The sequence below is a fragment of the Bison bison genome, unplaced genomic scaffold (assembly GCF_000754665.1).
Source record: "Bison bison bison isolate TAMUID 2011002044 unplaced genomic scaffold, Bison_UMD1.0 scf7180017864299, whole genome shotgun sequence".
NCBI lineage: Eukaryota > Metazoa > Chordata > Mammalia > Artiodactyla > Bovidae > Bison > Bison bison.
The window spans coordinates 4,926,801-4,953,115 of NW_011494871.1; the positions used below are offsets into that span (position 1 = coordinate 4,926,801).

At 43.5% G+C, this 26,315-nt stretch overlaps 1 protein-coding gene across 1 annotated transcript in view; it reads right to left on the minus strand.

Annotated features, from left to right (window-relative positions):
- The window catches only part of FLT1 (fms-related tyrosine kinase 1), a 174,945-nt gene that overhangs the window by 141,976 nt on the left and 6,654 nt on the right, over positions 1-26,315 (minus strand). The window contains exon 3 of the mRNA XM_010851233.1: positions 1,370-1,494. Within this exon, the coding sequence (XP_010849535.1) occupies positions 1,370-1,494 (125 nt within the window). The remainder of the gene's footprint in view (positions 1-1,369; positions 1,495-26,315) is intronic.

A 26,315-nucleotide genomic window follows, 5' to 3' on the forward strand; every position in this document is an offset into this window, starting at 1 on the left:
ATAATACATTGATTACTGGGCATTAAACTGTTAGGTATGTATCATGGATAGTAAGCTGTGAATGGGCTTGCCTGTGCCAGGCGAGGTCCTAAGTGTCTTCCAAGCACCTCGCGTAGCCTTCCTGACAGTCAGGTGAAGGGGTACTCCTGTAACTCTCCCATCTCTCCAGTGAGGACACTGTTGTGGAGGGAGGTCTCACAACTTGCCCATCTCTCTGGCAGGTAAGTGGACAGTGAGGGGAGGAAGAACCCAGGCTGTATGATCCCAGCCTCTGCTCTGAACCACTCTGGTCCTCCTCCTGTGCAAACAAAACCATCAGCAAAGGATGAAGGAGCACGGGAGCAAAAGACAGAACGTGGGCTAAAATGTTCCGTGTGGCCCCCAAAGCCCCTCACTCCCTGGAAACCTCAGTTTTTTCTTCTACCAACTGAGTTTGACTCCTCTGGGGGTTCTACCTCGTCTACCACGATTTTATATTTCCTGGCAATGGTACCCAGTGTGATATTGAAGATGTAACTCCACAATGTAGGGGACTGAATGCAAGGTATGAAGACAGGGAGATACCTCATCACATTTCAGGATTCAGGGTCAATCAGTGATACTGAAAATCACTCTGGATTCTTCCAATTTGACTACCGTCACCACCTGAGTCCCAACTTCTATGTGATGGGCAGTGCCAGGAGATGCTTTAGACAGTGTTCATTTCTCCTAAGCTCTAAGCACCCAGGATTTACTGCAGTTTTCCATTTGGGGAGTTTTTATCTAATTCTCAGACTTAGCACTACCCCTAAAGTAACCAGCTGAAATACCTGGCTTGGCACATTTTAGGGATTTTGTCTTTATTAGATTTTACTTGAAATCATTTTCCTTCTCTTCATGCACAATTTACAACATAATATGAAGAAAACCCTCACTTATAGTTTTTTATTTCCCCTATGAGGTTAAGTTTAGATGCTCGGCAAAAGATAAGCCTTTTGTTATCAGGGAATTCCCAACTCAGACCAAAGCAACAGTTCTCAGATGCCTGGAGAGTCAGGTATCCTGCCTGGCAGTTCTGCCTTCAGCCAAAATCTGGATAATTAATTTGTATACCCCATAGAATTGGTTTTTCTGACATTTACAGACGTTTGAATTTATGGCAATGCATAAAAATTTTCATGATTTTGGTTCTTCTGTGATTCACATAGATTTATGCCCAGAACATTATCCTCTTATTCCATTTAAATACACACATGGGTATAACATCTAGCACTCAGACTTCTGAGTAAAAAGCTATTATAGAAAAGTATGTAAGCAAACTATTCCAGAGACAGAAAATAACAATACATTCTGCTCACTTGCGGTGAAGAGCAGGTGAGAGAAGTTTTACCTTTTTTAAAGTAACACTGATGCTGGGAGACGAGACCCGGCAGGGGATGACCACCTTCTTCCCTTCGGTCATATTTATAACCTTAGGGATTTCACTGCGCATGTCTACGAAAGGTCTACCTGTATCTGAATAAGAAGAAAATGAAAACACACAAACATAAATGACTGTACGATGAACACCCAGACACTGAAGCTGGTGCGGCAACGTGGGGCCACCATACACCTTCCCATTCATGTGACCCCCATACATCCGTATTCTTCTCTCTCACCCGGCCTTCCGTGTTTCTGCCCAGATACAGAAAGCTTCTCTAAGGAAACCAAATTCCTTATTCAGGTCTCGGCCTTCAATCAGCAGACCCCGGGGCCCAGTCCCTACTTTGCAAATTGTGACCTGGGGGATGGGATGAGGAGTGTTTAGATCATTCAGAGAAAAAGCCATAAAAGTGCAGAGTGAGAGTAAGGTGAATATTCTGCATAAACACCTTCCCACAGCTTTGCAAAGGGGCCTCAGGAAGCGCCCTCCTGAGCCTTTGTCAGAAGTCAGAGGAGGTGGGTGCACAGGTCCACAGTCTTAGGAGCACCAACGAGAGCGGAGAGTGGGGACCAAGGTGTCAGGCTGGAGAGAGTATTTCCATTTGAATGACAGAAACACGCCTCCACCGCTTTCTGCAGCTTAAAGGCCGACAAGTAAAACGAGACGGTCTGAACTACTTCAGGGGAGGGGGTAGGGTGAAGGCAGGAGAAGCACGGTGAACACGGCATTTATTTCACAAGCACGTGTGTCCAGTTCTTTAGCCCGCACTGCACGACTACGAACAGTAAAGCACGCGCGAGTGTACGAGAAGAGACCTGGAAAGGGCTTTACCTAATCACCAAGAGATCACCTTTAAAAGCATTGCACAGTCAGCTACAAATCGGCCTTGCCTTTTACCTCTATGAGGATTAAATCAGGTGCCTCTGCAGGGCTGACCCTCAACACCCTCTGGAGGGAGTTCAGGGTGGACAGCAGGAATGAGGCGCTCTGGGGAAAATGGGCAGTCAGTCTTCAGCTAGTTAGATAGTCTCAGGAGATGATTATATGAGCCCAATTCTTGCATCTCCTTATATCTAAAAAAGCACTAAAATCCCTCCTGGTGACATCTGCTCCTCAAGACAAGCAGAAATCTTCTGCAAAAAAATAATACATGCTTGATTGCACATACTTACCCTTCATCAAAATCACATATATGTTGACCTTCCCCACCCCCCTCCTGCCTCTTTGGAGCAGTTTCTCAGAGATATCTGAGATGCCGTCTTCCAAGCTATAGTCCTTATTTCGCCCCCAATAAAACTTAACTCACAACTCTCACATTATGATTTTTTTTTCCCCAGTCGACAGCATTTTGTCCACCTCAGAGGTCAGAAGGACTCAAACCACTTGCTGGGCTTCCCTGCAGTTCCTGTAGGGACAGGACTGAACATTCTTTCAGAAACACTCTCGTAGTCCACCTCGCCTTTGGAATCCCCTGACAGTGATCTCTTCAGGAAACACTGCTCTTAACTTCTCCCCTTGGACCCAACCCTCCCTGCCCAGATGGAAAGAAGCCCTGTGCAGACTCTCCCCTGGGCCCTCACCTGCTCGCCGTTCAGAATAATCCTGGATGCCAAACAGAGAATAAAGGGAGAAAAAACATGGGCATGATGGGGGCCATGGCTGCCCGGACTGATTGGGGGCTGCAGACATTGTTATGAACTGTGTCTCCCCCTGCCCCTCCCCCACACAAATGATATGTTCTAACCCCAGCACTGCAGAATGTGACCTCACTAGGGTCAAATAGAGTCACTGCCAATAGAGTTACTTCAGTCAACTAGGGTGGGGCCCTAGTCCAATAGGCCTGGCGTCCATATAAGATGATGGCCATGTGAGGAGAGACATCCAGGGAGAACGCATATGGAGACAAAGCAGAGATGGAGCAATGCAGTTGGAGGTCAGGGCCACCGAGGGTCGCCAGCCCCCCTCAGAAGGTAAGGAGAGGCAAACAGGGGCTCCCTACAGGCTTCAGTGGGGCACGGCCCTGCTGCCACCTCGAGTGTCTAGAATGTGAAATGATAAAGTTCTGTAGTTTTTAACATACACACATACACATACACACAACCACTCCACCACCACGAAAAAAGGGACCTTGCTGTAGCCTGCTGAAGGTGGCGGTGTGTGACATACACCAGAGGAGGCCCTAGAGGGACCCAATTAATACAGCCCATCTTGGATGATCAGAAACCCTTGAACGATTCCTCCTGGTCTCCTGGGAAGTCTTCCTGGGCCAGCCCTTCCTGCTTCCCATCCCAGCCCACCTCAGGGGCTTTGCCAGCAGCCCCAGAACTCTCCTGTTATAGCACCTAACGCACAACTTCCCTGGGTACACGTGGGATGATGACTTCTTAGGAGAGGAGACAGACGGTATTCATCTCTGCCTCATATGAAATGAATGAATGAGCCAGTGAATGAACTACTCTCCAACCCTGTCATTTTACAGATGAGGAGAGAGAGGCGTGAACAGGTGCAGAGAGTTGTCTTGCTGTGAACAGAAACCCCAGAGGTCAGTTTCTTCTCCTGAGCTCCAGTCCAAGGATCCTTCCCTGCCCCACCTCCCCTCATCAGAGCTCGCTCCCTCGTCATAGGAAGCCCTGTTGTTGGCAATTGTTTTTCAGAGACAGGCTGATTGTCACAGTTCTCTGGGGCAAGTGTGTGCGATGTCACACGGTCTAGTGTTGGAGGAATTCCCAGACGAGGATGCTCACTGAGGGGCAGGGAAGGGTGGAGGTGCCCTTGGGACAGCCTCAGGACAAGGCTCAGAGCTGGGGGAGTGAGGGGGACAACAGATTGTGGTTAAGACCATACATGTTAGGAGAATTTAGGGCTGAGCAGTGACCCACTCCAGCATTCTTGGGCTTCCCTTGTGACTCAGCTGGTAAAGAATCTGCCTGCAATGCAGGAGACCTGGGTTTGATCCCTGGGTTGGGAAGATCCACTGGAGAAGGGAACAGCTACCCAATCCAGTATTCCGGCCTGGAGAATTACATGGACTGGACAGTCCATGGGGTCTCAAAGAGTCGGACACGACTGAGTGACTTTCACTTCACTTAAGTGGTTAGGACTCGTACTTTCATTGCTGCTGAGGGCGTAAGTTCAAATCCTGGTCCAGGAAAGATGAGCAGCATGACCACAAAAAAAAAAAGCATGCACTTCACAGCCAGGGTTCAAATCCTAGCTCTGCCCCTTACTAGCAGTGAAAGAAAGTGAAGAAAGTGAAGATGCTCAGTCATGCCTGACTCTTTGCAACCCCATGGATAGTAGCCTACACCCAGCTCCTCCATCCATGGGATTTTCAAGGCAAGAGTACTGGAGTGGGTTGCCATTTCCTTCTCCAGGGAATCTCCCCAACCCAGGGATCAAACCCAGGTCTCTCACATTGTAGACAGATGCTTTACCATCTGAGCCATGTAGCCAAAGCATTTCGCCAATTCCATCCCTCATCTGTAATACTTATCTCAAGGGTGACATGAATTCACACATATAAAATGTTTAGAATGGTACCTGGTAGATGTGTACGTGTTAGCTATTAATTTTCTCATTATGAGAAATTTGAACTTGAGAAAGGGGGGTTAGGCTATATGAAAATCATAAATTATACTCAAGATCTAAACTACAGAAAGTACAAATTTATATTCATATAATGGCATAAAAAAAGACAAAACAAATACACTAAAATGTTAGCCATGATTCCCTTTGAGTATTATGAGTTGTTATTATTTTCTTTGTGACCCCATGGACTGTAGCCTGCCAGGCTCCTCTGTCCATGGGGTTTCCCAGGCAAGAGTACTGGAGTGGGGTGCCATTTCCACCTCCAGGGGATCTTCCCAACCCAGGGATCGAATCCGAGTCTCCTGTGTTTCCTGCATTGCAGGCAGATTCTTTACCATTGAGTCACCAGAAAAGCCCTTCTGTTTTTGTGAGATTTTCTAGAATAAGCATGTATGATTTTACAATAACATTTTAAATCATTGCATGTAAGTCTCAACGTCTAAACCATTTTTACTTGAGGAAAACTATAAATTTCATGTGATTTACATCAGTTTTGTCCAGTATACTAGGAGACATTAACTATCACATTAATAGTTGTATGTCTATTAGGAAGGCTCAGTGAGTGTAGTAGCATCTGTAGAGAGGAAGAGTTAATTATACGGAGACAAAGATTCACTTATCAGCACAAAATTCCTCCCCTGAATAAAACTGCTGAGCTGGACATCCAGGCAGGACTACTGGGATTCGATCAATTCCTTTCCTTCCTCCTGTGAGTCTATATTTTTATCTCCTTTGTGAGTCCCAAGGTAAACACAAACACCAGGAAATGGTTTAATTCATGTAACTAAATTGTAAATCCTTCACATTTAATTTACTGTCTCCTTAAGCAACCATTTTCAACAAAGGACACTGGCATAAAATGTTCCTGAGGAAACAGTAAACCTTGGTGTAGTCATTTTTAGTCTAAGGAATGCCAGTCCCAAAAGAAAACAAAAGCAGCTAATGCGACATGCCTTTGAACTTCATCTAGCCCTTGTTCATTCTGGATCCTTCCAACACTTGAATTTCATAAGTCAATGCCAATTTTAGCACTGGGCCCACTGTTCAAAAAATATCAGAATTTCAGTGATTGGTGTCCGTCCCAGCATAATTCAAAACACACCATTTGTAGCACAGTTAATAGTGGCATTATAAATCCACTATGTTTACAAATGAACTTATGCCTACAGATACACACACTCTATTCTCCAGGCTTATTAATAGTATATTTCCTCTGCAATTTGCTTCAAGGAAGGGCTAAGAATGAACTTGCCTGACATATTATAATACAAACATTTTTTGTTTTGTATGACCACAGATACAGAAGAGGTCACGGTTCCATTAATATCACCAGTAAAACCACTTACTATTCCCATAGGACGCATTTGTCTTCGTCACAAAATTAAAAACGACTTCTAAACCCAGCCAGCGCCGTGAAGTGATTTCCTGAGACCAAAGTGGCTGGTTGTTGAAAGAGTGAGGAAGAGCTGCTCCGGAGACCGCCGGTGTACCCGTGGTGCAGACACTCTGTCACCAGGGACTCAGGCCACACCCAGAGGCAGGGAGGTCACACCACCTCCCCTCTCTGGACTCTTAGAACTCAAAGCAGCGACAGGAAGCTGGCACAGAATGAGGTTTTCTCATCCAGCAGGAGTAGCTGGGCTGTCATCCTTCAGGACAGCGGGCAGACTTGGGCGCAGGGGAAGATCGAACAGGGACCCTTGCTCAGAGTGGTATTATATCTACTTTTTCAATGTGTTTTTTCCTTTTGAAATCTGTAATCACTCTGGCATATCAGGGCACACAGACATAGAGGTCCCAGCATGGCAGGCTTCATGCCACTCTATTTCCCAAGGGCATCACCTAGGAACTCTTCTATGAAGTGTGGAGCAAGTGAATGGCCCAAGGATTTTAGGGGGTTTTTCAGACTGAAGAAGAGTTCAATAGTAAATATCTTATTTCCGAGTACTTGTTCATCCCCGTGATTTTCATAAACTTTTTCTTGATTTCCTTTTCCTTTAATTTCATTTACCTTAACTCTTAAGTCCTGGTCATGAGGACTCCTAATTATTTTTAAGGAGGATGTGATTTTAATTTACTGAGGATGAAGTGAAGAGGATAAGAAGGTAATTAACCAACACCATGAAAAGGATCCTATCTAGAAATGAGAGTTTTCACATCGCACTTTTGACTTTAGTTGCCCACCAAAGCTTTTGAGAATTCAAAACAGAGCTTTGGAGCAACCACAAGAAAGCTGAAATAGCTATAGTAATATTAGATAAATAGCTATTGTTGTTCGGTTGCTAAATATTAGATAAAATAGACTAAAACAAAAAACATTACTAGAGATAAAGAGGGTGTTTTGTAATAATGATAGTGTTTAGCAGGAAGATATAATAATTATAAATATGTAGGCAACTAGCAACAGAGCACCAAAATACAGGAAGGAAAAACTGACAGGACTGAAGAATAGAAAATTCAACAATAATAGACGAAGATTTCAATACCTTACTTTCAATAATGGACATAACGAGAGAGATGGCTAAAAAGGAAATAAAGAACTTGAACAATGCAGATAGCCAACAGGACTTAACAGACATAAACAGAACCCATCACAGCAGAATACACACTCTTCTCAAATGCACACAGAACACTCCCCAGGATAAACTATACACTAGGCCATAAAACAAACTTCAATTAAATTAAAAGGATAGAAATAAGACAAAGTATGTTCTTTGACCACAGTGGAATGAAATTAGAAACCAGTAAGTGAAGGAAACTTGTTGTTCAGTCACTAAGTCATGTCCAAAAAACCAGTAGAAAAAAATTCACGAATCCAAAAGCTAGTTCTTTGAAAAAATAAACACAACGGACAAACCTTTTGACAGACAAGCCAAGAAAAGAGGAGGAAAGACAAATTAATAAGACCAGAAGAGAAACAGTAGATATTACTATTGACACTACTAAAATAAAAAGAATTGTAAAGGAATAATATAACTGTATGCCAATAAATTAGATAACAGATGAAATAAACAGGTTCCTAGAAAGACATAAACTACTGAAAGTAACTCAAAAGAAACAGACAAACTGAATACACCTATAAGAAAAGAGATTGAATCAGTCACCAAAATACTGCCCACAAAGAGAAACTCAGGCCCAGAAGACAAGGGAATTCTATCAGATATCTAGAGAATGAACACCAATTCTTCACAAATTTTTCTAAAAGAACAAAAGGCAAAACTTCCCAATTCATTCTATGAAGCCAGTACTACCCGGATACCAAAACCAAAGACATCACAAAGGGAAAACAGGTCAATACTTTTTATGAATGTGGATGCAAAAAGAGCTCAATTTCCAGCAAACCCAATACCTATAAAAGAAGTATGCACCTGCCAGAGTGGGTGTTCCAGGAATGCAAGATCGCTTTAACATCCAACAACCAGTCAATGTCATTAATATACAATATAAATGGAATAAGAAACAAAAATCTCATGATCCTTTCATTAGGTACAGGAAAAGCATTTGACAAAATCCAAATCCTTATGGAAGACGGTATGGAGATTCCTTAAAAAGCTAGGAATAAAACCACCATATGACCCAGCAATCCCACTCCTAGGCATATAGCCTGAGGAAACCGTAAGTGAAAAAGACACATGTACCCCAGTGTTCATTGCAGCACTATTTACAATATCTACAACATGGAAGCAACCTAGATGTCCATTGATAGACGAATAGATAAAGAAGCTGTGGTACATATACACAATGGACTATTACTCAGCCATAAAAGGGAACACATTTGAGTCCGTTCTAAAGAGGTGGATGAACCTAGAGCCATTATACAGAGTAAAGTAAGTCAAAAAGAGAAAGATAAATATCGTATACTAATGCATATATATATGGAATCTAGAAAGATAGTACCAAATAATTTATTTTATTTGCAGGGCAGCAATGGAGAAACAGACATAGAGAATAGACTTATGGACATGGGGAGAAGGAAGGAGATGGTGCGATATGTGGAAAGAGTAACATGGAAACTTACATCACCATATGGAAAATAGATGGCCAATGGGAATTTGCTATATGTCTCAGGGAACTCAAACAGGGTCTTTGTACCAACCTAGAGGGGTGGGATGGGGAGGGAGATGGGAGGGAGGTTCAAGAGGGAGAGGACGTATGCACAGCTATGGCTGATTCATGTTGAGGCTTGACAGGAAAAAAGATTCTGTAAAGCAATTACCTTTTAATTAAAAAAAATAAATTAAAAAAATCCAAACCCCTTTCACAACAACACACACACACACACACACACTCAAAAAACTAGGAACAGAGGGGCATTTCCTCAATCTGATATACAAAAAAAACGTAACAGCTAACAACACTGTTAATAGTAAAATGCTGGATGCTTTCCCCCTAAGATTAGGAACAAGACAAGGTTGTCCAGTCTTACCACTTCTGTTCAGCACTGTACTAGGGCTTCAATGGTTATTATGAATAATGTTACAATAAACATTCCAGCTAGAGCAATTCAGCAAGAAAAAGAAATAAAAGGCATCCAGATTTCAAAGGAAGACATTTTCTCTGTTTTCAAATAACATGATCTTGTATATAGAAAATCCTAAGGAGTCCACTAAAAAAAAAAACCTATTAATTGGAACTAGTAAATGAGTTCAGCAAGATTTCAGGATTCAAGATCAATATGCAAAAGTATTATATACTTCTATGTACTTTCAATGAACAATCTGAAAATGAAATAAAAGTTTTATTTATAACAGCATCAAAACAGAATAAAACACTCAGGAATATATTTAACAAAAGAAGTGTGAAGCTTATATTTTGCAAACCGCAAAAATACTGTGGAAAGAAATGAAGTAAATAAATGGTAATACTACCTATGTTCATGAATTGGAAGACTTAATATTGTTAAGATGGCAGTGCTCCTCAAATTGATCTATGGATTCATTGCAATCCCTATCAGAATGCTGGATAACTTCTTAGTAGAAACTGACAGGCTGATGCTAAAATTTACAATTGAATGGGACCCAGAAGAGCCAAAACAACCTTGAGAAAGAGGACTCACACTTTTCAATTTCAAAAGTTACTACTAAAACTGTAAACAACCATGATTAAGACAGTGTAGTACTGGCATAAGGACAGACAAGCAGATCGGTGAAGTAGAACTAAGAGTTCATAAATAAGCCCTTGAGTCCATGGTCTGTTGGTTTTCAACCGGGCTGCCAAGACCATTCAATGGGGAAAGATCAGTCTTTTAAACAAATGCTGGAACAACTCTACACACAAAAGAATAGAGGACCTTTACATCAAACCATACATAAATATGAACTCAAAATGTATCAAGGGCCTAAATTTAAGAGCAAAAACTATACAACTTTTAGAAGAAATCAGAGAGGTAAATCTGCATGATCTCAGATTTGACACTGGATTCTTATACATGATATCAGCAACAAAAGAAAAAAGTAGATCAACTGGACTTCCTCAAAAGTGAAAACTTTTGTGCTTCAAAGAATACTATCAAGCAAGTGAAAAAAGAATGCACAGAATGAGAGAAAATATCTGCAAAGTATTTATCTGATAAAGGATTTGTATCTAGAATACAGAAATATTTATATATCTAGAATATGTTAAAATCTAGATATACAGAAGCTGCCTGCGATGCAGGAGACACAGGAGACTCAAGTTTGATCCCTGAGTGTGGAAGATCCCCTATGGAAGGAAATGACACCCATTCTAGTATTCTTGCCTGAAGAATCACATGGACAAAGGAGCCTGGGTAGCTATAGTCTAATGAGTAGCAAAGAGTCAGACAGGACTAAGCAATTAAGCACAGCACATCTTAATATTGATACCTCTAAATTTTATGTCTAGAACATAAAAATATTTTTATAATACATATTTAGAATATGTAACTACATAAAATATATTAATATATAATCTAATTAAAAAATTGAAGAACTCTTACAACTTGGTAACAAATAATCCAATTTAAAAATGGAAAAGAGATCTAAAAAGACATTTCTTCAAAGAAGAGGTACAAATAATCAATAAGCACATGCAAAGATGCTCAGCATCATGAGCCATCAGAGAAATGCACACCAAATCCACAATGAGATACTGCCTCAAATCCACTGGGACGGTGATGAAAAGACAGGGTAACAAGGACTGGCAAGAACTTGGAGAAACTGGAACTCTAATATGCTGCTCATGGGAACATAAGATAGCCACTTTGGGACATAGTCTGGCAGTTCTTCAAATGGTTAAACATACAGTTATGCTTACATATGACCTGGTACTTCCTCCCTTAGGTATGTACCCTAGAGGATGAAAACTTGTTCCGCAAAAGAACTAGCATATGACTGTTCACTGCAGCATTATGTCCATCTACTGGCAAATGGATGGCTAAAACGTGGGAGACCCATACAATACAATGGAATATTATTTGGCAATAAAAAGAAATGAAGTGCTTATACTTAGTACAACATGAATGAACCCTGACATATTATGCTGAGTGCAAGAAGACAGCACATACTTATATATTTAATAATAAAATGCCACATATTTTATTATTCTGTTTATATGAAATACTCAGAATAAGCAAATCTACAGGGACTGAAAGTAGATTAGTGTTTGCTTAGGGCGGGGAGGTATAGAAGGGTAAAGGGTGACAGCTAAAAGGTACAGAGGTTCTTTCTGAGATAATGAAGGGTTCTGAAATTGTCTGTGGTGATGGTTGCATATGTTTGCCTATGTGCAAAAGACCATTTTTGTTGTTCAGTCGCTCCATCATGTCCGGCTCTTTGCAATCCCCATGGACTGCAGCATGCCAGGCTTCGCTGTCCTTCATTATCTCCCAGAGCTTGCTCAAACTCATGTCCATGGAGTCACTGATGCCATCCAACCATCTCATCCTGTGTTGCCCCTTTCTCCTCCTGCTCTCAATCTTTCTCAGCATCAGCATCTTTTCCATTAAATTATACAATTTATATGGGTGAATTATACAGTATATGAATATCTCAAAACACTTATTTTGAAAGAGAACAGAACTCTGGGGTCTATCTCAGGAATGGTGACCCCCTGTTTCCTAAGCTGGAATTGTAACCGGAGATCATTCAGTGCCGACTACCTTATCTTATAGAGTCCCTCCAACCTTTCTCTCCCACTCCTCTTTGCATTTGAGGAAGCCACTCACAAAAAATTTTCTCCCATGACAAAACCATCCTGATTGTAAATACCTAGTTTAGTTCCCACTTAGCAGTCCCAGGTCTGTGGGGAACATAGTGAGACATCTCTGTCTTCCTTCAGCCGGGAGGTTCCTTGACCGATGTATCTATCCAAGTCTACACAGTATTTCTTAGTGAGTCATGCTGGTTATCCAAGTGAACAAGTAAAACCTCAGCTGTAATTCGCTACCCACCCAGATTCAGAAGTGAGATAATCCCCTCTATGGCTGACCTAGGAATATCAGTGCCAGGCTCTGCCATCTACATGAGACCGTACACAAATGTTTCTATTACAGCAAGGTAAGCAGAGAGAGGGCACCATATTTCAGACTCAAGATGCTATCCTAAAATTAAACATGAATATATTATTTGTGTGATACAAAATCAAAAAAGCTCTTTCCTGACTGCCTACCTTCCTTCAAAAGAGAAGCACACAGTTTTGCCTTATCTCATTTGGAAGTCCCATTTGTTCACTTATAACGGCAAGTTGGACATTCAGTTCAGTTCAGTCACTCAGTCGTGTCCGACTCTCTGCGACCCCATGAATTAGGAGAAGACAAAAGACCAAGACTTAGGAGAGAGGAGGACAGGAAGAGTGGTTCAGCCCCTCGCCTTCTTCCTGCATCTTCTGTGAATTTGCTCCTTGAAATGTGCATATCTAGCAGCCAGGCAATTGGGGTAATCAATCATTTCAACCCAGTGTCCAGCAGAGGCTGGGCACATGGTGCATGGCCAACTGATGTTTATTGAGAAGATACCAGATGAAGCAAGAAACAAGGTGAAATCAGGACGCATTATGGTCCTGTGCACACAGCAGCTCCATGGACTCCAGTTCTAGCTGTATGGACCTCACACATACCTCTCCCCCCGGCTCAGAAACTTTCCTTTTGATTAGAGGAAAAAGTAGATACTAAATTCTGCCTTGAAGGAGAATAATTTCTCTTTAATTTACAGCTAAGACCTAAGTAAGTTAGCTGAAGATCTAAGTAAGAGTGGAGTGCCAGGGGGATGGTACACCTGACTAGACCAGAAAGGCAGACAAGGGCGCAGTTTCTCGGGCTGCCTAGGACCTTGCTCACTGGGTGTTCACACAAGATGCTTAGTTGATTTCTATGTTCACAAAGTCAGATCTTCATCTTGATCAGTTAAAACACCTCAAAAGAAAAGAAAGAAAAAGAGAAAAGCTAAGAAGGAAGTGGGGGGAGAAGGACGGACAGACATATAGAGGGATAACAGATGGATGATGAAAGGAAAGATGGAAGGAAGGAAAGGAATGAAACAGGAATAAAGGAGAAAGGGAAGAAGGAAGCAAGCAGCTCTGATGGGCAACAACCATTCCTTCTTCTACTGCCAAGATTTGGGGCCGTGTCCCAAATCCTACTATTCCCAGCTCTGCCTCTGAATCGGAAGATTATAAAACTGTTAGGCGACTTGTGTGATACCCTAACACAGCCTCTCACGTTACAGAAGCAGAAGCTGAGTCCCAGAGATGAGGAAAGACCTTCCCACAGGCACAGGAATGGCACAAATGGTTGAGCCAGACCTGAATCCAGGCATCCTGGTCCTAGACCATCCTCTCTGCATCAACCAAAATCTAGCCCAGACTCTCAGAATGACTTAGGGGTGACAATTACACCTTCAAATACCCCACAGATGGGACGGAAGGAAGGAAGGGTGGAGGGAAGGAAAGACGGCCCAGGGACATGGGGTCTTCTGGCAGGAGATCAGAAATATGAAAGGATAGACTGATAAGAAATTCTTACTGTGAACATCAAGCTTGAGTCAATGGACCCCCTGCTTAGCTCTCTCTGCTATAAGATGCTGGGGACGTTTTGGGGTCTCTGTCATTACCACCTCAGGGCCAAGAGCTGTCCAACCAGATAAAGCTCTATCTTATGGAGCCTAAAGATCAAAGTCCTTCCAGGGGACAGTCATCCTCCAGTGCAAGGGATGTTTGGTCCCTGGGATATGGGTTCTCCCTGAGGGCAGCTACCCTCTCAGGAGAATGTCCCCTCCAGGGTCTTGTACTGTTGGCATTGGAGGCCAGGGTCCTGCTTAGGTCGGGCACAGCTGCCCTGTGACTCTCTGAGGCTTAGTTCCCTCTAGAATATATGACAGGCATTTTCCTGTCCCCAAACCTATGACGTGTTATGCATGCATGTGAAATGTTCACGCAGGGAGTAGCACCCTGACACCTCCTAGGGGGGTGCTGGGCGAGGAGGAGGGAACCGGATGCAAGGCCACAGGGGTGGTGGCAGTTGAGAGCATGGGGCCAGGTCTGGAGCAGGCCAGTCCTTGGTCACTGCAGCCATTGTTGTCAAGTGGGAATACAGGCCAGCACAGCTAGAGTTCGTTTTTCCAGATAAGTAGGAAATCAGATTTTTATGTGAACTCCTCCAATTATTAAACATTGGCAGCCAAAAGCACTGCGCCTGCCAGTCAAAACGTATATCAGTGGCATTTGGCCCGAACACTTCCTGGCCTGCAAGTTTGTACTGCCCCCCAGCCCCCACCCCACTCTGTTCTGTCCTGCACACAAACCTCCAAGGGGATTGAGGGGAAGCCCAGCAAGAACATACTGGCAAGAGCAGGGCCTTGAGTCTATCAGATCTGGGTCCCAAGTTTGACTTGGGACTTACATGCAGTATGTGACCTTCAACACAGTATTAAATTTCTCCAACTTTCCTGTCCAAGGAGACTGACAATGGAATTCATCCCATTGGATTTCAAGGATGAAATATGATTTATGGTAATGAACCTCAGCCAGATATCGATAAAAGATAGAAAGGCACACTCGGTACTGCTCAAGTGTCAACAGTAGGAAGGCGCCGGGGCGTCTTGTCCAGCCCCACCAAATGAGCACCTGTGCTGTGTTTGAATACCTGGACACACAGGGAACTCACCACCTCCCAAGACAGGTCATTCCACTGCCAGAGAGCTTTAGATGTTAGAGAGTGTTTGCTTATATCAAGATGAAATCTGCCTGTCTTGACTTCTTTCATTCTTAAATAGTAGCTGTACTGTCAGGGGTTATAAAGATGAAGCTTGATCTCTTTGCCTCAGAGAAAAACTTTGAAGGAGATATTTTTCCACCCAGTTCTTTACTTTTCAAAACATTTATGTTCCTTTTGTTGTTCTTTGCCAGTGAACAATAACAAAACCGTCAGATTACTTAATGCTCACAACCCGGTGGGGCAGGTACCCATTTGACAGATGAGGAAAATGAAGTATGGGGGCAGGATCATAGAATGTACTTGTAATTCCTGTTCCTCTTGAAATGTAAATTAAATGGTAAGACCTGGCAAACGTTTGACAAACCTAGAGAAGGTATTAAAAAGCAGAGAGATCACTTTGCCAACAAAGGGCCGTATAGTCAAAGTCATGGTTTTTCCAGTACATCCATACAGATTCTTTACCACTAGCGCCACCTTGGAAGCCCATAAAAGCATGACATTCCTTCAAATTTGAATTTTAGATAAACAACAAATAAGTATAAATAAAAATCTTTAAGTATAACTATGCCCTAAATATTGCCATGGGCTTCCCTTCTGGCTCAGTTAGTAAAGAATCTGCCTGCAATGCAAGAGACCCAGGTTTGATCCCTGGGTTGGGAAATACCCTGGAGAAGGAAATGGCAACCCACTCCAGTGTTCTTGCCTGGAGAATCCCATGGACAGAGGAGCCTGGTAGGCTACACAGTCCATGGGGTTGCAGGAGTTGGACACACTTAGCGACTAAATCACCACCACCATGGTTTTTCCAGTAGTCATGTACAGATGTGAGAGTTGGACCATAAAAAAGGCTGAGCGCCAAAGAACTGATGCTTGAATTGTGGTGTTGGAGAAGACTCTTGAGAGTCCCTTGGGCAGCAAGGAGACCAAACCAGAGAATCCTAAAGGAAATCAGTCCTGAACATTCGCTGGAAGGACTGATGCTGAAGCTCCAATACTTTGGCCACCTGATGCAAAGAGCCAGAAAAGATGATGATGCTGGAAAAGACTGAAGGCAGAAGGAGAAGGGGGCAACAGAGGATGAGATGACTGGATGGCATCACCAACTCAACGAGCATGAGTTTGAGCAAACTCCGGAGATGGTGAAGGACAGGGGAGCCTGGCGTGCTGCAGTCCATGAGGTCGCAAAGAGTTGGACACAACTGAGTGATTGAACAAGACTTGGCACCACCTTCATCCCGAACCCCATCCACCTGTTAATGGTGTTCAAGGTTGGGTTCTTGGCTAAACAGAGTTAACTAAAAGCCTGAATCTTTCTCACATATGCTGTCTCAGCTGCTTTCTTCCCCATAGTCCTAGGGCGGTCAGCTGGCTTTGCCAGCCAAATACAGTCCTTTACACTTATTCCTGTCAGATCTCATTTGGTTAATCCCACGTCACAGTTTGGTCAGTTGGATATTTTGGGGATGGTGATTCTGTCATGTGACGTGTGTGTTTTTGCCCTCATTGTGGCTCTTTTGTTCTGTATGCCCTGCATTTCCTCATCAATGCCCAGGAGGACCAGTGAGACCAATATCAATTTTAAAACTCCATGTTTCTTTCATTTAGCAAACATCTCTGAGCACCTCCTCCCTGGCACACCCCAGCTGGAGCCATCAGAATGAGCAAGACAGTCACTCCTGGTCCTCACTGAGCTGGTGAGATGAGTCCTATGTGAGGGGAGGGCAAACCTAGTTTGGGGGAGCCTGGGGAGCTTCCCAGGATGGGTCATGTTGAACTGGAGACCTAAAAGATGAGTACAAGAAGACTGGTGCCATCTCTGGTGGAGCATCGCTCCTCCACACCCCTCTTATTGCTCTCTTCCCATAGGGCTTTGCAATAGGCTTGGTTGTAACCTGTTTTATTTGCATCACTAATTGCTGCCCTTGAAAACTGAGGGGATTATCTTTGTAGTTTCTATTCTGCCCAGCTCACTGCCTTTCACCACAGCAATTACAACTGATTATGGCTCAGATGGTAAAGAATCCACTGGCAATGCAGGAGACCTGGTTTCAATCCCTGGGTTGGGAAGATCCCCTGGAGGCGGGCATGGGAACCCATTCCAGTATTCTTGCCTGGAGAATCCAATGGACAGAGGAGCCTGGTGGGCTGCAGTCCATGGGGTCACAAAGAGTCAGACACACCTGGCCAACTAAGCACAGCACAGTCCTCCTAAGTGTAGGCACAGAGTTTGTGTACAGCCTCCCACTGAATCTCCCAACAGCCACACAAAGTGCTAACTCTTCCCATTTTACAGAAAAGGAAGCCAAGGCTGGGAAGACGTAACAGTAGCAGCAGTTAACAGCAAACACATGAGAAGTGTGTACTATACACCAGACCCTAAAACTAAGCATTTTATGTGTGTGAACTCCTGATGGGAGCAAGGATTAAGGACAAGAACCGTGCTGCCTTCTCCACTGCAGATTAGTTATATGGGCAGTTACTTAACCTTCCCTTGAAGAGAAGGTGAAAATGATAGCGCTGCTTCCTAGGATTAGGAAGTTATGAGAATGAAATCCCTAACCAATACAGGTACCTAGAGTGGCGTCCAAAACACGGTGAGACCTAAGTATGAACCGCTATTCTTATTAAGGAATCTGCACAGAGACTTTGCACATATCAGAGTGGGGACTGAATCCAGTTTGAACCCTGGATCATGTTTCAAATATAATTTAGATATACACTACTCCAGGGGATCTTCCCTACCCAGGGATTGAACCTGGGTCTCTTGCATCTCCTACTCTGGCAGGAGGGTTCTTTACCTGGTGGCTCAGGTGATAAGAAACTTCCTGCAATGCAGTAGACCCAGGTTTAATCCCCGGGTCAGGAAGATCCCTTGGAGGAGGGCATGGCAACCCACTCCAGTATTCTTGCCTGGAGAATCCCCATGGACAGAAGAGCATGGTGGGCTACAGTTCACGGGGTTGCAAAGAGTCGGACATGACTGAGTGGCTAACACTCTCACTTTCTTTACCTCTAGTGCTACCTGGGAAGCCTCATATATATAATACTCTATATAAGGGCTTCCCTGGTGGCTCAGTTGGTAAAGAATCCGCCTGCAATGCAGGAGACCTGGGTTTGATCCCTGGGTTGGGAAGATGCCCTGGAGAAGGGAACAACTACCCACTCCAGTATTCTGGCCTGGAGAATCCCATGGACTGTATAGTCCATGGGGTCGCAAAGAGTTGGACATGACTCAGCGACATTCACTTTCACTTTTTTTCACTTTCACTCTATAGATAATCTTTCACTCTAAAATAGACAATCAACAAGAATCAACTGTATAGCACAAGGAACTCTACTAAATATTCTGTAATAATCTAAAAGGGAAAAGAATTTGGAAAAAAAAATAGTTCCTCAGAAAACTAAAAATACAATTACCAAGTGATACAGCAATCCTTGGGGTCACAAAGAGTCAGACACACCTAGGTGACTGAGCCCGCACACACCTCAATCCTATTCCTAGGCATATACCCATATAAAACCCTAAATTCAAAAAGATACACGCACCCCCATGTCCATCGCAGCACTATTCACAATAGCCAAGACATGGAAGCAACCTACGTGTCCATCAACAGGTGAATGGATAAAGAAGACATGGTACATACATACAACGGACTTACTGCTCATCCATAAAAAAGAATAAAATAAAATAAAATTTGCAGCAACGTGGATGCAACTAGAGATTATCATACTAAGTGAAGTAAGTCAGAAAGAGAAAGACAAATACTGGTATTTGTGCTATATAAGTGACAGCACTTATATGCAAAATGTAATGCAGAGCACAAATGAACCTATCTACAAAACAGAAAGAGACTTCAGACATAGAGGACTGACTGGTGGTTGCCAAGGGTGAGAGGGGAAGGGAGAGGGATGGACTGCAAGTTTGGGGTTGGTAGATGCAAACTATTACGTTTAGAATGGATGAACAACAAAGTCCTCCTGCATAGTGCAGGAACTATATCCAGTCTCCTGGAATAAACCATAATAGAAAATAATATTTTAAAAATATATAGGTATGTGTATAACTGAGTCACTCTGCTGTACAGGAGAGATGGGCACAACATTGTAAACCAACTGCACGTCAATAAAAATTTTTTTAAGAAAAAATATATGAATATGTATGAATGAATCATTCGTCTGTACACCTGAAATGAACATTGTAAATCAACTATGCTCCAATATAAAATAAGATAGAAAATGAATACAGTATGTTAATTGGTATTTGATGAAGGAAGGAAGGACAGTGCACTGATTGCATTAGTAATAGCACAGTCAGCCATGACAACCGCCAACACAACCCGGCCCAAATGCCTCAGACGACAAAAAAATGGATATTTCAAACAGTAAAGGAAAACTGAGTAGTGTCTGAACTGCAAGGACCACCAAGATCATAACAGGGTACCTCCTTGTCTCCAGGTGGGGTGGCATTTCATTGCCATTGTTAAAGAAAGTTATGAAATCTCAGAAACTTAAAGCCTTTTCAGCTTGAGGGGATTTCTCTTGGAAAGTCCCTTGCTCACTTTTCTTAATGAAATTACATGATGGACATTTTTCAAATCCTTCAAAACCTTAAGGTTTTGATGGACTGTTTTCCACCCTTCTTGTTTGTAGGGGACACATGAGAGGATATGGTCAATTTTATGGGATTTTCATTTAGACTTCACTGCCATCTTGAGATTTCATAATTCCACCTCAATCACTAATTTTTCCAAGTGGCTCAGTCAAGAGAATGCTCATTCTGATTACTTTTAAACATTTATGTAGTTCTACTCAATGCCTGGTGACACACAATGGTTATTGTGAGCAAAGATTAGCTATGTGCTTCCTAAGACCTGGCCTGCCCCATTTTTCTGGTGTGGAGCCTAGCGAGTGTCAGGAAATGCTCTTCCTCTGAAGGAAGGACCAAACTTTTAATTGACAGGTACCACCAAGAGCTAGGCCTTCTCTGGTGGCTCAGCAGTAAAGAGTCTGCCTGCCAATGCAGGTGACCCAGGTCGGGAAGATCCCCTGGAGTAGGGAATGGCCACCCACTCCAGTATTCCTGCCTGGAGAATTCCATGGACATGAACTGGTGGGCTACAGTTCAAAGGGTCGCAAAAAGTCAGACATGACCGAGCACACACGTACCAAGAGCTAAAAATGAAATTCCTAGGAACATGCTGGATGAACACAGGGCTCAGGGCAAGGGCTCCGGAAAGAAGATGTGACACCCCTGACTTCCAACAAATCCACAAGTGGCTTCTGTCCCAACCGTTTGTCAGTGTTTCCCCGAGTCAAAGCCCCGTGGCATCTAATAACAAAAGTGTCTCTAGAAGGGAAATGTGAAATGGCAGGACTTAATGAGATCAAGAATGTCTTCCATCAACTTTTCACGTAGCTGGAAGGAGAGTGGATAAGAGTTAAGTTACTCTAAACTCTCACCATGTGGTCCTAATCAGCTGTCCCCTGTGATGGATTGAACAGATAATCTCCTTCAAGCCTCAGCCTTACAGGGAGCCCAGCGCCAGGCTGTAGAGAGAGGGGTCTGGTCCCCAGGGAAAACTCCAACCAGCAATGTCATCAGAGTCTATTTAAAATCCTAGCCCGGTCTGTTTCTTCTTTTTCACCACTTCATCAAAATGAGCGGAAAAAAAAAAAAAAATCCAGGAAAACCTGACCTTGTTCTAGATTTTTGGTGAAGCTATATGCAAAGGCAAGCCAGGAAATACCTAAGAATTTTTTTTAAGATTTTTTTTTTTAATGTGGACTTTTTATTGAATTTGTTACAGTATTGCTTCTGCTTTTTATGTGTGTTTTTTTTTTTTTTCAGCTGTGAGGCATATGGGATCTTAGCTCCCCAGCCAGGGATCGAACCTGCATCCCCTGCATTGGAAGGAGAAGTCCTAACCCCTGGACTGCCAGGGAAGTTCCCTCTAGGAATTCTGTACAGAGGATAGTTTGGAGTAGAATTCTGCTAACACAGGTCAGCCTCAGGCTGCTGCCATTTTAGGAAACCTGCTGGGGGTTTCCAGACGAGTAATCCAGAGGCTGAGTCCGAACTCTGTTCACCCCAACATATTCCTCCATCTCCTGGGCAAATACATCAGGCAACGATGTGAGAAGGATGGCAAACACGAGCCATCACCTGAGCTGTTTGCACTGGCTGCTTCCTGGGGCACAAGGTGTCTGGCACACTTTCTTCTCAATACCTGTGGGTTCAAGCACCATCAGTCTTAGCGCCCGAGACGGAAGCTTTGGGAACTTCTTATGGGAGCATTCATGCTAGAATAGACAGAGGTTTCGGAAAGTAAGTGGAAGAAGCCATTCATTGAGTGAGGACAGACATGGAGTGAGTAAGGGGGACGACACGAGCGGCTCTTTGGGCAGGCAGCAGGAGGGGTGATGTGTACCTGCTGAAAACTGACTGTGAAAACCAGACAAGACCCTGGACAGTAACCAAGCAATAACAGATAACGTCATAAATTTGGTAAAGCAATCCAGACCTAGAGAACTCAGCTGACCTGTAGTTAAGTGTTTTTTGTTTTTTTTTTTTGTAAGTTGATTTCTTAAATTTTTTTTTTCTTGCTACAAGATGTCAACTATTTTAAGCACTGTGAGGGATCTTCCGGTGTGGGCTGGAGGGCTGACACCCCTGCTGCACCCCCAGTTTAGAAATGTCATCACCAGCCAGGAAAAAGTGGAAGTGGAGTAAATCTGGAGAAAAGTGAAGTGAACTCTGAGTAAATCTAGAAAAGAAAGTGGAAGCAGACTCTGAGTAAGTCTGCAGACTGCTACACTTTCACTAACATCCCTGCTTGGTTTTTTTCCCGCTTGTTTCACGGTCATGCTGCCTGGAATCGCCATGCACTATGGCCAGCTGGGCAACAAACTCCCAGTGCTCAGCCGTCCTCCGGCTACGCAGTGTCGCCCCGGCACCCTGTGCGTGCTTCGCAGTGCGCCAGACCAGGCAGGAGTCCAGGGGAGACGGTGTCGGGGCAGAACCATCCACAGAACTTCAGTAAGTTCTACCGGGGGTGGGAGGCTCAGTCAGGACTCTTGGAGGCATCCTCTTCACTCCCTGGAAAGCCTCGTTTTTGGACAACAGCCATTATCTCACAAAGTTAAACCCGTGCATTTTAAAAGCCTCACTAATGTATAGAAGTCGTAGTCCTAGAGAGGGACCAGGGGCCTCCAAAACCCTAAGACGCCAGAACTTTGCTCGTGCCTCCCCCAGAACGAACAGGGTCTTGCAGGTGTGTGATCCACGTCCACAGATGAACGCCACCTGCTGACCGCACCTCCTGGGTCACATCCGCTTTATCTCAGGAACGTGATGAGTGTGTGTTGCACACAGGCACCCACCAGGGTGGGAGCCACGTTAACTAGAGGAGAGGTGTTATTTTCATCACCACGTTCTCTGGCTCAGGAGTGATGAGCCAAAACCACCACGGTGCTCAAAATGGGAGTTGTTTTCTCAAATACAAAGCATAGAAAGGACCCTTCCACACCTGTGAAAATTTTAATAAGTTTACCTTAATCAGACTGAAACTTTTAAAATTACTGTGCTGAGTTCCACAATAAGAAGCACTTTCCACATTAGACCCCAAAACCACACACACTCACACGTATTTTACATTTATGTGGTATTGTGTATATGTGTGCGTGTGTTTGGGAAACAAGTTCTATTTTTTAAAAAGTTTCACTAAATCATACTTACCCTTGCTTTTTGCAATAAACTTAGATAGTTTCCATTTACTCTGCTTTATTTTTTTAAATGCTGATAACAACTCACTTTTTTTTTTTTTTTTGCCATGCTGCATAGCATGCAGGATCTTAGTTCCCTGACCAGGAAGCGAACCCATGCTCCCTGCAGTGGAAGTGTGGAGGCTTAACCACTGGACTGCCAGGGAAGTCCCACAACCCATTAATTTGATTCCACAGCCCATTAACAGTTGGGGCTTTTAAGAGCCCTGCTCATCTTAGTACATAGAAACGTCTCTTCACCTTGTGGTGTGAGCTGGAATGCAGTGGTGACTGTGTGGACAGTGACCACAGGTTCTGACTCCATCAGGTAACAACCCAAAGCTCTCCGAGACTGGGGTCTGGTTCTCTAAGGCCAATCACTCAGAAAAACAGCCTGAAACCAGTGTAACCTATCATTCCTCAAGGGAAAAACACTGAGTTTGAAATTTAATAGAATGTAGTAACTGTATAATCTCTATTCCCAAAGACAAAGCAACCGCTGGTCTACAGTTTGAAGTCGATAACTGAATCTCCCAGTGTAGTGGAAACAGCCTTAACCTTGGGGTCTGACCTAGATCCTCTTCCTGGCTAGTCATTTCATTCCCTCTGTCTTGAGCGGATCACAGCAGCTGTTTTCTCATACATAAAATGGAAGAATAACACCAATGTGATTTATCTCAGAGTTATGCAAAAGCTCTTAAGGGAAACTGGAAGTGCTGTATAAGCGATTATGTTGAATCTGTCTTAGAGTGTCTGTACCTTTAGTGTTGAATATTCATATTTGTTTGAGGGTCCATAGCCATGCAGAGCTTTTTCCCACTAAATACATTTATGTGAAGGCACATCGATCATTTTCCCCCTGGATACTTGGGAATTAGAGTTCCATCACTTCATGGCAAATAGATGGGGAAACAGTAGAAACAGTGGCTAACTTTCTTTTTCTGGGCTCCAAAATCACTGCAGATGGTGACTGCAGCCAAGAAATTAAAAGACGTTTACTCCTTGGAAGGAAAGTTATGACCAACCTAGATAGTATATTCAAAAGCAGAGACATTACTTTGTCAACAAAGGTCCATCTAGTCAAGGCTATGGTTTTTCCAGTGGTCATGTATGGATGTGAGAGTTAGACTATAAAGAAAGCTGAGTGCCAAAGAATTGATGCTTTTGAACTGTGGTGTTGGAGAAGATTCTTGAGAGTCCCTTGGACTGCAAGGAGATCCGACCAGTCCATCCTAAAGGAGATCAGTCCTGCGTGTTCTTTGGAAGGACTGATGTTGAAGCTGAAACTCCAACACTTTGGTCACCTGATGCAAAGAGCTGACTCATCTGAAAAGACCTGATGCTGGGAAAGATTGAGTGCAGGAGGAGAAGGGGACGACAGATCACTGATTCAACGGACATGGGTTTGGGTGGATTCCGGGAGTTGGTGATGGACAGGGAGGCCTGGTGCACTATGGTTCATGGGGTCGCAAAGAGTTGGACACGACTGAGCGACTGAACTGACCACTTTTCAGTTGTATACCCAGTGCATCTGATCATTTTTCCACCTGAAATGAAGCTGCTATGTAAATCTCATTCATTTGATACATAAAGAAGAACCAAAGACAGGAAAATCTGTTGTGAAAATGCTCCAAACCATTTGCTTTACTAGACACAGAGAGAAAAACAATCAAGTGGAGAGAAGCAGAAGAAAGAGGTGAGTTTCTTTTACAGGGAAGAACGAGAAGATATCCACTCAACCACAGCACATGGGTCCCTATTCCTCTTTGCCTTTTCAACTATAATTCTTCAAGAGAAGATGATATACTTCAAGAGCCCTGAAAATCTTGTGCCTGGAGAGGGGAGGGGTTCAGGCTGATTTCAAAGCATGGGGAACTCAATATGCTAAGTTCAAGGTTTTCTAACCAAATTGGAGACACTGACGAAGTATTAAATACTTTGGAGATGCCATTAAAATCTCTTCTGGTCAGTTTCCTTATTTTACAGTCACAACTCATATATTCCAATACTAATTGCAATGAAATCCTTGAACGTAGAAAAGGCTGATCTGGAGCCAATTTCTTGTGCGTACCAGAGTTATAAAAGAAATGCAATATGTTCGTTTTTCTCTACCAGGGGGGTGACCACCAACCACCTAAGTAGCCCTGCTGTATGTGTATGTGTGCACGTGCATGCATGTACAAGTAATTCTAGCATATGTGTATGTACGTGTATGCACACACACGTGTGCATGCTCAGTCATATCTGACTCTTTGTGACCCCACACACTGTAGCTCACCAGGCTCCCCCGTCCATGGGATTCTCCAGGCAAGAATACTGGAGTGGGTTGCCATTTCCTTCTCCAGGGGGATCTTCTGACCCAGGGATCGAACCTGTGTCTCCTGCACTGGCAGACAGATTTTTTTTTTTTTCACCACTAAGCCACTTGGGAAGCCCAATCCTGGCATGACCATTCAGCTAACATCTTTTTTTTTTTTCAGCAAAACAGTGAGGAGTACTTTAGAATTTTCTTTATGACCCAGATTTTTGTAGCTATAATTGCTGGGGGGTTCCATTCATTTTCTCAAAAGCAATTTTTTGAAAATACATATATAGCATTTTTCAGCTACTCTCATTCAATAGTCATCTGTTAGGATCAACCCAAGGGTGTAACGGGAGAGGATGTCAATTAGCATCAGTGTAAAGTAGTGAGAAAAAGCTCTCCTTGGCTGTGGGACCAGGGCCACTTGCCCCAGTGCCTCTACAGATTTCAAGGGTCACCATCTCTCCTCCCTTCCACCACAACCCACCAGCTCACCAAGGTGGACTGAATCCCCCCAGTCCATCACATTCTCTCCTTTCCCACAGTATGATGACAGTGACCTTGGCCCCAGCCCCTGCCTGCTGTTCCTGTCTTATGTTGCCCTCTCTGATCTCCTCCTACCACTGAGAATCTGACCACCTTACTCTGCTGCTAACACTTTTCCATCACTCCCCATGTAGCCTCATGTGAAGTGGATTTTAGGCCCTTTGCTTGTATAATAAAATCACGATAAGAAAACCTCATAGGATTATTGTAAGAATTAGACAGTATAATGGAAATAAAACCATCTGTTTAAATAAAGTGAAACCACAAATGTAAGAAGATATATTAGTTCAGTTCAGTCGCTCAGTCATGTCCGACTCTTTGCGACCCCATGAATCGCAGCACGCCAGGCCTCCCTGTCCATCACCAACTCCCGGAGTTCACTCAGACTCACGTCCATCGAGTCAGTGATGCCATCCAGCCATCTCATCCTTTGTCGTCCCCTTCTCCTCCTGCCCCCAATCCCCAGCATCAGAGTCTTTTCCAATGAGTCAACTCTTCGCATGAGGTGGCCAAAGTATTGGAGTTTCAGCCTCAGCATCACTCCTTCC